The sequence below is a fragment of the Phyllobates terribilis genome, unplaced genomic scaffold (assembly GCF_046119375.1).
Source record: "Phyllobates terribilis strain yellow unplaced genomic scaffold, ASM4611937v1 Scaffold_11__3_contigs__length_659146591, whole genome shotgun sequence".
In the NCBI taxonomy this organism is placed as follows: domain Eukaryota; kingdom Metazoa; phylum Chordata; class Amphibia; order Anura; family Dendrobatidae; genus Phyllobates; species Phyllobates terribilis.
In genome coordinates, this window is record NW_027362771.1 from 135,334,681 (window position 1) to 135,347,531 (window position 12,851).

The following is a 12,851-nucleotide window of genomic DNA, read 5'->3' on the forward strand; positions in this document are numbered from 1 at the left end:
GTGAAGTTTTGATCAGGGTCATTTGGATGTTTTTTGTTGTCATTAAGATTTAAAAAGAGAAAACGCAGTAATTTGACAATAAATGGCTTCACAAGCCCCCCTTTTTAAATGTGACGTGTCACTTTATGTGATAATAAGTCTAGAGTGATTCCATATATTTCAGTGATTTTCAGATTATTTTTTCATGACATGTTATACTTTATGTTCATGGTAAATATAGGTTGATATGTTTTGTGTTTATTCATGAAAATATCCGAAATTTGACCTAAATGTAAAAATGTTAGCGATTTCCATTTAGCAAACTCTAAGGCCATTACTTAGACTTATATTGCAATGGCAACCATCAGGACCACGCGATTGGAATCTCGGGATGCCGACAGGGTTAAAGAGGGAGCTGCTATGCTCTGTGAACCATTTAGATGCCACTGTCACTATTGACAAGGGAGTTAAGTGGCCATGGTCGCTGCCAACACCGATTGTGGCTGATGCACAAAGGTGTCAGCTATAGTGTTTAGCTGATAGTTGCTGCATTTTCATCCTTCGGGAGAGGCTGTTCTCCTATATCACAGGTCAGTAAATAGACGTCTTGGTGGTCATTAAGTGGTTAAAATAATCTCCCTATTAATACTCTTTTTAAGCCCAAATTGGAGCTACTTGACACAGATGCTTAAAGCCCTAGACTCTAAACTTGACAATGCATTTTCAGAGCTTGTGTTCTCATTAGAGAGAAGGGAGGAAGTTGCTGTCACCTCGGGTGGCATTTTTTTCTCCAATGAAAACAAAGGAATTGGCATGTTGAAATTTATTATAATTTTTTTTCTCTGATATCTTCCAAGCTTGGGTTACCTGAACGTCTAATAAACTTGAGGTTGGCAGGGTCGGGCTTTCCAGTATATTTACAATTGGTGATGGTTGCTTTCTGTGATATTATAAAATAAATGAAAAATAATCTGCCTTTTGTATAATTTCTTTTGAAGGAGCAACAAGAGCAACTTGAATCAGATCTGAAGAGAAACAATGAAGCACTTGAAGAAGATTTGAAAAATTACCAGGTAAATCATTTTAGCAGGACAAAAAAAAAAAGGGTAAATGCAAATGTTACCAATTATTTCTATGATACTGAGAATGATATTTCCTGTGCTTGATGGGGTGAAACATTAGTAGAACTTGTCTCTAATTGTTTTCACTAGTGTTGAGCGAGTATGTTCTATTAACCCTTTCGCCGAGTATGCTTGGGCCAAGCTCCGAGTATTTACAGCTGCTCGGTGATATGGTTGAATCACTCCCGTGTGCATGATTTGCAACTGTTTGGCAGCTTTATTACATGGGAGGAATGTCAAAGCTGTCAAACAGTTGCAAATCATGCACGCGGGAGCGATTTAACCTTATCACCAAGCAGCTGTAAATACTCGGAGCTCGGCCCGAGCATACTCGGACAGAACATACTCGCTCAACCCTAGTTTTCACCAATTATTGATACACTCTTTTTTGTCTAATAGCCCATTTTAGCAATGCACAAGAATAATACCTGATACAATGGCAGTGACTTTTTATTAGGTCACTTCTAGTGATAAGCGAACGTGCTCGGAAAAGGGGTTAAAGGAGCATGCTCGGGGGTTTATCTGTTATCTGAGTGTCTTCGGTGTGCTGGTATATTATGTTTGAGTCCCTTTGTCTGCATGATTTGCGGCTATTAGACAGCCTCAAAACATGCAGGGATTGCCTGTTTGTTAGGGAATCCTCTCATCTGTTGAGGCTGTCTAACAGCCGCAAATCATGCAGACGCAGGTACTCGAAACCTAGTATGCCCGATTAACCCCTTATCCAAGCACGTTTGCTCATCACTAGTCACTTCAGAGACTGCAATTAACCAAGACTTCTGTGAAGTTGATTAGTATTGGGTCCTGCCTTGTCTGCTGCCCAGCTTCCTTAGTACACCAATATTTAGATTCAGGTCAAGCAAAGTGATGTAAATCTGCTCAAACCCAGGGTATCACAGAAAATGCAAACAGGAAAAAGCTAGGAAACTTAATCAGTAGTGATAACCAAGAAATGTAAGATTGGAGCGCCTCCTCTGGCCTGGTAAAGTGACCTCACATATCGCACAGGTTTTGAGACTGCAGCTGGAGTTGTGCACTACTACTTGATGCGATGGGCTTTTTATGGGGGGCAGAGAAAGCATTATGTCTGATCATGTCAGCCCATCATTGACATCTCCTAGGTTATATTTGAAGGTGAACCTTCAAGTTAAAATATTTGAGCAAGAAATATAGTTTCATTGGTTAAATGGGGTTTATGCTTCAGATAACTCTTGATGTCTTAATAATAATGTACAGCAGAAGCAGCCTGTGAGCTGTAACACTGCTTAGTGATTTCAATGGGTGCAGCTTAAAGAGAATCTGTCACTAGGTTTATGCTGTCCCATCAAAGAGTAGCATAATGTAGGGGCAAAAAAACTGATTCTAACCCTGGGTCATTTATTGGGCTTCTGTAGTTTTGATTAAATATTTTATCTGCTGCAGCTCTTCTGGTCTTGTCAACGATGAGCTTCTTCACTGTAATCCTCTGTGGTGAGCCTCTGTCAATGATGAGCGCTAGCTAGCCCTATTTGGGCTATTGATGGACAGTGTTCTGCCTCGCTGTGCATAAGCGGGAAACTCCCACTCAACGGTGGGTTGTGGGAATAGGAGGCGCTCATAAATATCGATCACTGCTTAGTAGGATGTCTTCATTGAGAGTGAGAGGACTAGCAGAGCTGCAATAGAGAAATCTGTGATTTTATCAAAAGTACAGCAAGAAGCCCAATAAGTGACCAAGTGCTGGAATTGGGGTCCTTGCCCCTGTTTTATGCTGTTCTCAGATTAAGAAGCAAAAACCTGGTGATAGATTCCCTTTAATAATCTCCAGCCAGGATAGCATCTGTACATGGCAGCAGGTCATGTTTATAGTGGGCAACCAGTGCTATATCTAAAATTAATATTCAGTTCTCCTGTGTCTGAAGACATGGAACTAATGTCCCTACACATAGACAGATCATTTGCATGTGTTGTGTCCATTTGTCTTTTGTTTGTACACATCTACACATTGATCTAAGTGCTCTACTATAAACATAATAGTAGTGACGTCTTCTACTATGTATACAGTGCAAGTAAATGCTGGTTATGCTTAAGGACATCTGCAATATTTTTGTGTTGCTTATTGAACTGGATTTATTTATATTTGGTACATTTATTTCTTTTAGAATCGAATTAACAAAATTGAAGCCGATTTGATCATTGAAAGAAAAGCCTTTGAAGAACAAAAGGCCGAGGCCAAAAGGCATTTGGAAGAACTGCAATCTATATCTGCTGTTAAAATTCAGGCAGTATTCAGAGCACACCGGGTATACAAAATGTACGCCCCTATATTAATGCAGAAAAAAGAGGAAAGGAAAAGAAAGGAAGAACTACAGCACAAAATGGAAATGGAAAAGAAAGAGCTAGAGGAGAAAATCAAGATGAAACTTGAGGAGAAAAGACGTAAAGATGAAGTAAAGAAACAAAATGAGGAAATTGCAAGAAGGAAAACGGAAGAAGCCAAAAGGAAAGAGTTTTTGCAACAGGAAATGAGGCAGCGAGAATATGAGAAGAAGAAAAATGAAGAAAAAATTAGACTGGAGAAAGCTAAAGTAATAAAACTGGAAGAAAAAAGGAAACCAGAAACGAACAGTCCCACATCTTCTTCAAAGAATCGGAGCCATGCTGAAGAAGGTCAACCTAAGGAAGAACTGAATCTCACCCTAAAGAGGGCTGAGAAAGTTGTAATGAGGTCTGAAGAGGAAGACCATCAAGAAAAGCACAGCAAGATCCAACAAGAAATAGATGTCAGAATGAAAGGGACTAACAGTGAAATAAATACTATTGTTGTAAGACTATCTAATATGGAGCCTGGAAATGTCAACAGGAAATTGGAATTAGACACTGATAGTTCACTATTAGCACACAATAAAAATTCCAAGGATGTACAGCAGAATATAGAAAGGAAAAGGACTGGTATGTCCATTCCTTTCACTAAGGAACACTATCCAAGTACAATGCCTGCCACAGTCCTCTTAGAAGAACAAGACAAAAGCCTGATTTCAGGAAGCTCAAAAGAGGAAAGTTCACCTATTTCTGAAGCCCTAAATGATGGGGTTCTGTCTGATCAAGCTGAGGTGAAGAGACTAGCATGGATGAAATCCTGCAAACCTTGGTCCAAGATTTTGAGAGATAACCAAAAGTTTGTGATTAAGAAAGCAAGACCAAGGAAAAGCTCTGCGGCCAAACAGCTACCTCCACTGAAGGAAGCCCTTATTCTGCACAGCACTCAATGCCAGCACTTGGAACAGGTAGCGTCAACTCTTCACTTGGCAATGAATATACTCATGTTTTTCTAGGTATCCTTGTGGTGATAGCGGTTATTATAATGTCAAATGGCTGGTTGATTATATTCTTTAATCTGATGACCCAAAGTTTTCAAATTTGTTTGATCAGCTCCCCACAAGTCATCCTATGTCACATATGCCAAGCGTGGCACTTCTCCAAGCCTATATTATGTTGTGCATCCACTATGCTGTCACTTTTACAAGTCATAGTTTCTGTAAATCTACTGTGGGTCCTCAGCAGAATACAGATCTGTGGCTAATATTCCCCTGAACCTGGACCTAAGAAAAAAATATTAACTAGTATGAAACTTCCCTTAACCCAGTTAAAAAGGAAATGATCTGCAGCATCTAAATTATGAAAGTATTCCACACAGAACTGCATATTATACACTGCGGCTGGTGAAGAACCTCTTAGAATATATAGGGATAGTAGCTAAAATGTGTACAATTTTACAGCCCTGTACGCAGCTATCTTCAGCAGATCCATAGAATGTATTGGAGGTGCACATGCCCAACTTCCACTCCATGCAGATGGGACCCTTTTTCTTTTCGCTGCAGCAGTAGGACCACCAACAGTCAGTAAGTTATCCCCTGTCCTACAAATAGAGGACTACACAAAAACGTCTTACAATCCTTTTAAGCTGAGTTTACACGGACAGATTTAACCTATAATGATCAACAATATAATAATTCGATCGACACTCGTTTAGATATTTTTACATAGGCTTATGGGATCAACTTATCAATAATAGGAATTTTCAGTCCCCATATAGTTTGCATACTGTCTACCTTTTTACACCCAAAGATCTGCTTCCTACAGCAATGACTGTAGGACTCGCATCTGATAAATGAGCCCTTTGCTAGTTCGATGGCTGATCGGTAGTATCTGTATTTGGGTGGTGATCAGGAACAAGCATTCTTATGAAAAAGGCTTTCAGGTATGAACTACTCCTTGTGATTTCTGTTTTCTTGTGACCTGCTTTTGTGGAGCAGAAGTGGCAGCACTTCCGATCCTCTGGTGGTGGCCTTCCTCTGTGCGATGACACATTCATACAGTTATGACGTGCTCATAGTGTTTTCACTCTTCCTGGCCGACCATTTACTCTGACTGCACTGTATTTATTACACTGTGTATTTACTTAGATGAAATAGTAAATGTTTACTGATTTTAGCCTGAAAATAATTAGAGGCTGTGTTGTCCAGGACATGTTTTCATGCTTTGTTCTACCAAATAGAAAGCACAGGAAATTGAAAGTTTTGTGGTTTTGTAGCAAGTAATATCCTAAGTGCATATAATTTAGCTACATATTGTATTAAAAACAGATATGGAGACACATTGTAAAAGCACCAATTGGCACTTTAGCTCGTGTTCAAATGAATCTGCAAAATTGTTTCCAGTTCTGTGCACTGTGCCCTTACAGTGATAGGTGGCTTGCTGCAGTGAAATGAAAATCTGTTTTGCTCCATAACAAGGTGACAGGTGTGATTACATAAGTATCTATTGCTTTATGATCTAGCTTTATGATCTAGCCAGGACGCAGACCTGCTAGCTGAATGACTGCATTTGAAGGCAAACTCCCAAAACATCTATATTTTGGCATCTTTAGATGAAAAAAATTAATACTTCTATTCCTGTACCAAATTATCAGCTTTGTAGAAAAGAGGGACCTATGGCAATTTTTTTTTTACACTGAGCCGCCCCCTTAACCACAGACAGGTTTTTCTGTACGCTTACATAGAAATAGTGCCCTTAGTAAAACATCCTAGTGTTCCCATATGCTAAGTTGCCCCTTTCATGGCCACAACACAGTATGATGCCTTGCTATGCAGAAAGACACGCCATAATTCCCCTGCACACAGTATGATGTCCCCACTGTGTCCCCCCCCACACACAAAAACACTAATGCCACCTACAGAGTTGACACCTCTAGAGTGCTCCCATACGTTATCCCCTTTACAAAGTATAGAGATCCCCACACACATTATTATGCCCCCACAGTACTCCTTATGCATTCACATATGTTTCTCTTAGGCCTTCTTCACACGTCCATTTTTTATGTCTGTATGCGGTCCGTTTTTTAAGGACCGCAAATACGGACACACGCACACCCATTGTCAGCACCACAGAGGAAATGCGTGCCGCACACTGATGACACAAGGATGACATCCATGCGACATCTATGTAACACGTACCCCAATGAAATTCTCCGGCAGCTGGGGAAAGCCGTACAGTTAGCGCTCTTCCCAGCTGCCGGTTGCTGACTACAACTATCATCCTCACCTGGTCTCCCTGAGATCAGTGAGACCAGGCGACGCTGATGACAGTTGTAGTCGGCACCGCCGTCTGGGAATAGCACACCTTAAATATAAATAAGTAAATAAGAAAAATTGCATGGGGACCCCGTTAATTTTACTAACCAGCTGAGGAAAAGCTGACAGGTGGAGGCTGGTGTTATTATTCAGGGAAGGGGCCAATATCCCAAAAGGTTCTCAGCTTATTAATAACAACTCACAGCTGTCCGCTTAGCCTTTACTGGTTATTAAAAAGGGGACCCCAGAAAAAAAATGTGGGGTCCCCCCTATTTTTAATAACCAGCAAAAGCTAAACAGACAGCTGCGGGCTGATCTTAATAGGCTGGGAAGGGGTCATGGATATTGGCCCCATCCAAAACTAATAACACCAGCCCTCAGCCGCCCCAGACATGGCGCATCCATTAGATGCACTAATTCTGATGCTTAGCCTTGGCTCTTCCCACTTGCCCTGGTGTGTTGGCAAGTGGAGTAATGGTTTTGGGGTTGATGTCAGCTGTTTTATATCTGCTGACATCAAGCCCAGGGGTTAGTAATGGAGAGGTGTCTGTCAGACACCCCCATTACTAACCCTGTAGTCAAAAGTAATAAACACACTCAGAGAAAAGTCCTTTAATTGTAAAAATCACTCTCCGACAATTACCCTTTTACCCATTTAATGCCATAAAAATATAACTAATCCTCACCTGTCCGTCGTAAACCCATAATAAGGAGGTCCCAAAACGATCCCCGACTCTGCTACATCCGGATGCTGTGGTAAGCGGTGACACCAGTAACGTGACTGCTCGCAACGGCAGCCGAAACACACTGAGAGTAGCTTGAAAACGCAGCTGCAGTGACATAATTAAATTTACCGCAGGTCACAGGCGGTGGTTCTCATGGTAAGCTCTGTGTGAGCCGGCCTGTGAACTGTGGTGACCTTACTGATGTCACCACTCGCAGCTGCTCCAGCCTGTACTTTGTGTGACTTGATGCAGGAGACGCGATATAGTGATGTCATTGCTGTACCAAGACTTAATCATCTCAAGCTGTCTATAAAACACAGATACAGTTGGGACAGACAGTGGGGAAAATAAATATTTGATACACTGCCGATTTTGTAAGTTTTCCCACCTACAAAGAATGGAGAGGTCTGTAATTTTTATCATGGGTACACTTCAACTGTGAGAGACAGAATCTTAAAAAATCCAGAAAAACAGATTGTATGATTTTTAAATAATTTAATTGCATTTTATTGCATGAAATAAGTATTTGGTCACCTACCAACCAGCATGAATTTTGGCTCTCACAGTCCTGTTAGTATTTGCACCTGTTTGAACTTGTTACCTGTATAAAAGACACCTATCCACACACTCAGTCAATCACACTCCAACCTCTCCACCATGGTCAAAACCAAAGAACTGTCTACGGACATCAGGGACAAAATTGTAGACCTGCACAAGGCTGGGATTGGTTACAGGACAATAGGCAAGCAGCTTGTTGAGAAGGCAACAACTGTTGGAGCAATTATTAGAAAATGGTAGAAACACAAGATGACTGTCAGTCTTCCTCAGTCTGGAGCTCCATGCAAGATCTCATCTCGTGGGGTAAGTATGATTCTGAGAAAGGTGAGGAATCTGCCTAGAACTACAGTCAATGACCTGAAGAGAGCTGAGACCACAGTCTCAAACTTTATCGTTAGTATCACACTACACCGTCATGGATTAAAATCCTGCAGGGCACGCAAGGTCCCCCTGATCATGCAAGCACATGTCCATGCCCGTTTGAAGTTTGCCAACGACCATCTGGATGATCCAGAGGAGGCATGGAAGAAGGTTATGTGGTCAAATGACACCAATATAGAACTTTTTGGTATCAACTCCACCCTCCGTGTTTGGAGGAAGAAGAGGAGTACAGCCCCAAGAACACCATCTCAACTTTGAAGCATGGTGGGGGAAACATCATACTTTGGGGGTGTTTTTCTGCAAAGGGGACAGGATGACTGCACTGTATTGAAGGGAGGATGGATGGGGTCATGTATCACAAGATTTTGGCCAACAACCTCCTTCCCTCAGTAAGACCATTGAAGATGGGTCATGGATGGGTCTTCTGGCATGACAATGACCCGAAACACACAGCCAGGGCAACTAAGGAGTAGCTCCGTAAGAAGCATTTCAAGGTCCTGAGTGGCCTAGCCAGTCTCCAGACCTGAACCTAATAGAAAATCTTTGGAGGGAGCTGAAACTCAATGTTGCCCAGCGACAGCCCCGAAGCCTGAAAGATCTGTAGAAGATTTATATGGAGCAGTGGACCAAAATCCCTGCTGCATTGTGTGCAAACTTTGTAGGTGGGAAAACTTGCAAAATCGGCAGTGTAGCAAATACTTATTTTCCCCACTATACCGAGAAGATCCTGGGACAGTGGGACAGCTTCCCAAATCTGGGAATGTTCTGCTAGATATGGGATGGTTGTATGGTGTACTTCTGAACCTTTGTCCATACAACATAACTTCCTGCATGTGTGCTATTTCAATTCATTGTTGTCATACGGACACGTGAACTTTTTAATTTTCTCACCTGTATTCTCACTATTTGCAGATTGTTTAATTTAAGATCCGGTTCCTTTTTTATTTTGGAAACGAATTTGAAATGTAAAAATAAATCAGTAAATAAGTGAACATATTTTCTGCATTCCTCTGCGAGTTGAAATCTTGCAAAGAACAGAGATGCTTATTTCTTTGTGATTCCCCACATTTTCTGTTGGGACAAAGTGGGTGAGATGCTTTGCCCTGCCCCTAAGCATAATCTGCTTCTGTGTGTCCGACGGAGCAGTGGGTGAGGGCTCCTGCTGGAGCCAGTTGCTTTACAGCCCAAGGCAGGCCAAATGTAAGGTTTCTTAAAGGAGGAGAAAAATCAATATTCTACATGTGGATGTGTTTCTCACAAAAAGAAGATAATATTAAAGACATTGTGCAGGACTTAAAAACATTGCCAATAGCAGCAATTGGTATAAAAAAATGAAGAGCCCCCCCCCCCAAAAAAAAAAAGAGACATTACTTACCTGTTAAATGTCCCCAGTTCCAGTGCTGATACTGCAATGATCTCTATTGTATCTGTAGCTTTCACTCAGGTGACCACTGCAGCCAATCACTAGTCTCACTTGCATGCATGACACTTGCACATTAACGCTAATGATTGGCTGCAGCGATTAAGTGACCGATATACACAATATTATCACTGCAAATCAATGAAGCAACGGCGGGAGATTTTAAGGAGTTTTCTATCTTCAAACTACTGATGGCCTATTTTTACAATAAGCCATCAATATCGGATCAGTTGGGGTTTGACTCTTGGCATCCCCACCAATTAGCTGTTTGAAAGGGCTGTTTGGCAAAGTACTGTAGTGTTGTCACATTTACTTTAATTGATCAATGCAGCCGACTGTAACAATTGTAATAATAATGCTGCCCAATAATGTACCGTACTTTTGGCCAGAGACATTAATGATATTGCCATGATTCATGTTTTGCTGAATTTATTTTCTAATTGAGTAATTGACTCCTCTTAGGGTGCTTTCACATTGCGTTTTGGCACCTGTTAAGTGGCCCTGTCAGGGCTTACGTCCAAACCCTGCCGCAATACAGGATTCAGACATATGCGCTGATGGGGATATAGACTATAATAATTTTTGGGCGTATACGCCTACTGGAGGCAGACACTCAAACGTAGTAGACTGCATTTGGGTGTCCGCCTCCAGTAGACGTATACTCCTGAAAATGATGCACCTCAGAGCGCATGTTCGCTGTCGGCACATACTTCCGAATCCCATTTTCTGGGATGTTCGAACGTAAGCACCGACAGGGCCACTTCATCCTTGTGTTTAGACAACATTAGAGACACTGTAAAAGTTAAATCCACTGAGCTTCAAAGGGGTATTCCCATCTTCAAAATCCTATCACAATATGTAATAGGTGTAATAATAATAATATTAGGAAATACCTCCAATTAGAAATGTAGTATAGTTCTTCTGATTCGCTATGTCGCTTACCCCATGTGCAGGACATTGCAGTAGCTTGGATATCCATGGTTACGAACACTAACAACTACCTGTTACTATATGAGTGGTCGTAACCATGGATACCTGAGCTACGGCAATGTCCTGCACATGGTGTAAGCGACATAGAAAATCAGAAGAACTATACTACATTTCTAATTGGGGGTATTAGCTAATATATTATTACTAGCTATTGAGCCCGTTCTAAGCCCGGGTGGCGAGCATTTTTATTGGTATATTGTCTCCCATCCTGGTATTTGTGCTGCCTTCATCCTGGTGTTTGTGCTGCCCCCATTCTGGTGTTTGTGCTGCCCCCATCCTGGTGTTTGTGCTACCCCCATCCTGGTATTTGTGTTCCCCAATCCTGGTATTTGTGCTCCCCAATCCTGCTCCCCCATCCTGTTATGTGCTGCCCTCATCCCCAATCCTGGCATGCATGGCACCCTTCATCCCCAATCCTGGCATGCATGGCACCCTTCATCCCCAATCCTGGCATACATGGCGCCCCTCATCCTGGTATGCATGGCTCCCTCATCCCTCATCCTGGTATGCATGGCCCCTCACCCCTATCCTGGTATGCATGGCACCCCTCATCCCCAATCCTCATATGCTTGGCATCCCCATCCCCTATCCTGGTATGCGTGGCACTCCTCATCCCCCAATCCTGGTATGCATGGCACTCCTCATCCCCCAATCCTGGTATGCATGGTACCCCTCATCCCCCAATCCTGGCATGCATGGTACCCCTCATCCCCCAATTCTGGTATGCATGGTACCCTTCATCCCCCAATCCTGGTATGTATGGTACCCCTCATCCCCAAATCCGGTTATGCGTGTCCGCCTCATCCCCCAATCCTGGTATGCATGGTACCCCTCATCCCCCTATCCTGGTATGTATGGTACCCCTCATCCCCCCCCAATCCTGGTATGCGTGGCCCCCTCATCCCTCAATCCTAGTATGCATGGTCCCCTCATCCCCCAATCCTGGTATGCATGGTCCCCTCATCCCCCCCCCAATCCTGGTATGTGTGACCCTCTCATCCCTCAATCCTGGTATGTATGGTACTCCTCATCCCCCAATCCTGGTATGTGTGGCCCCCTCACCCCCCAATCCTGGTATGCGTGGTACCCCTCACACCCCAATCCTGGTATGTATGGTACCCCTCACCCCCCCCCAATCCTGGTATGTATGGTACTCCTTTGCACATATACAAAAAAAATAAACACTTATACTCCCCTTTCTTCCCTGTGCTCCAGCGCTGCTGTGTCCTGTTCTGCCGGAGGCCAGGGGAGGAGTACGGCGCCGGAGCACAGCGCTGTCCGTCACCATTTTGCTGAAGACACACTGCAAATGTGTCTTCAGTAAAATGGCGCCGGATAGTGCTATGCGCATGCACCGATTCCAACGCCTTCACTCCGCCCCCGGTCTCCGGCCAGAAGAGAGGCTCCGCGGCACCGCTCCGCCCGATCAAGTAAGTATGTAAGTATGGCGCCAGAGATCGCAGTATGCATTCAGTGTCTACGCATACAGCGATCTCCGGCGCCATACACTCCTCTTACCTTTAACGGCTCCAAGCGTTCTTCTGTCTGGAGCCAGGCTGCGCGTCGCGCATGCGCAGTCTATAGAGGCTTCAGACAGAGGGACACTTGGCCGGTTATATTATAGATTACTACACCTACTACATATTGGGATAGAATTTTGGTGATGGGAATACCCCTTTAAGCTTAACCAAACAACTTCTATGGATAAATGAGGGGTAAAGAGAGCAGATGTTTGAGATTTCTGTGCCATTGAATGTGGGCTGTTTGCTCCATGGACACCATGCTGTTTCCTTATATACAATTAGATAAATCATTGCTTAAAGGGTGTAATACGGTATTGAAAAAAAAACACTTTAGATCACTTTTCTAGATACTTATATAAATTTATTAAAAAAAAAAAGTAATCCTGTCAGTGCTTTTCCATGTGTCAGGTTTCATTTGAGCATTTTCCATAAGCATATTAGCTTTAGTTTTGCATATCAAAAGAGAACCATTTCATGTTGTGTAGAAAAACAGACACGGCTTTCAGCCTCAGTAATAAAAGAAATGATTCCAATATGTTGTG

General features: G+C 42.7%; 1 protein-coding gene across 1 annotated transcript in view; it reads left to right on the top strand.

Annotated features, from left to right (window-relative positions):
* LRRIQ1 (leucine rich repeats and IQ motif containing 1) overlaps positions 1-12,851 on the top strand; it is a 195,885-nt gene that overhangs the window by 17,542 nt on the left and 165,492 nt on the right. Inside the window, exons 6-7 of the mRNA XM_073651622.1 lie at positions 978-1,052; positions 3,242-4,366. Coding sequence (XP_073507723.1) covers positions 978-1,052; positions 3,242-4,366 — 1,200 coding nt within the window. The remainder of the gene's footprint in view (positions 1-977; positions 1,053-3,241; positions 4,367-12,851) is intronic.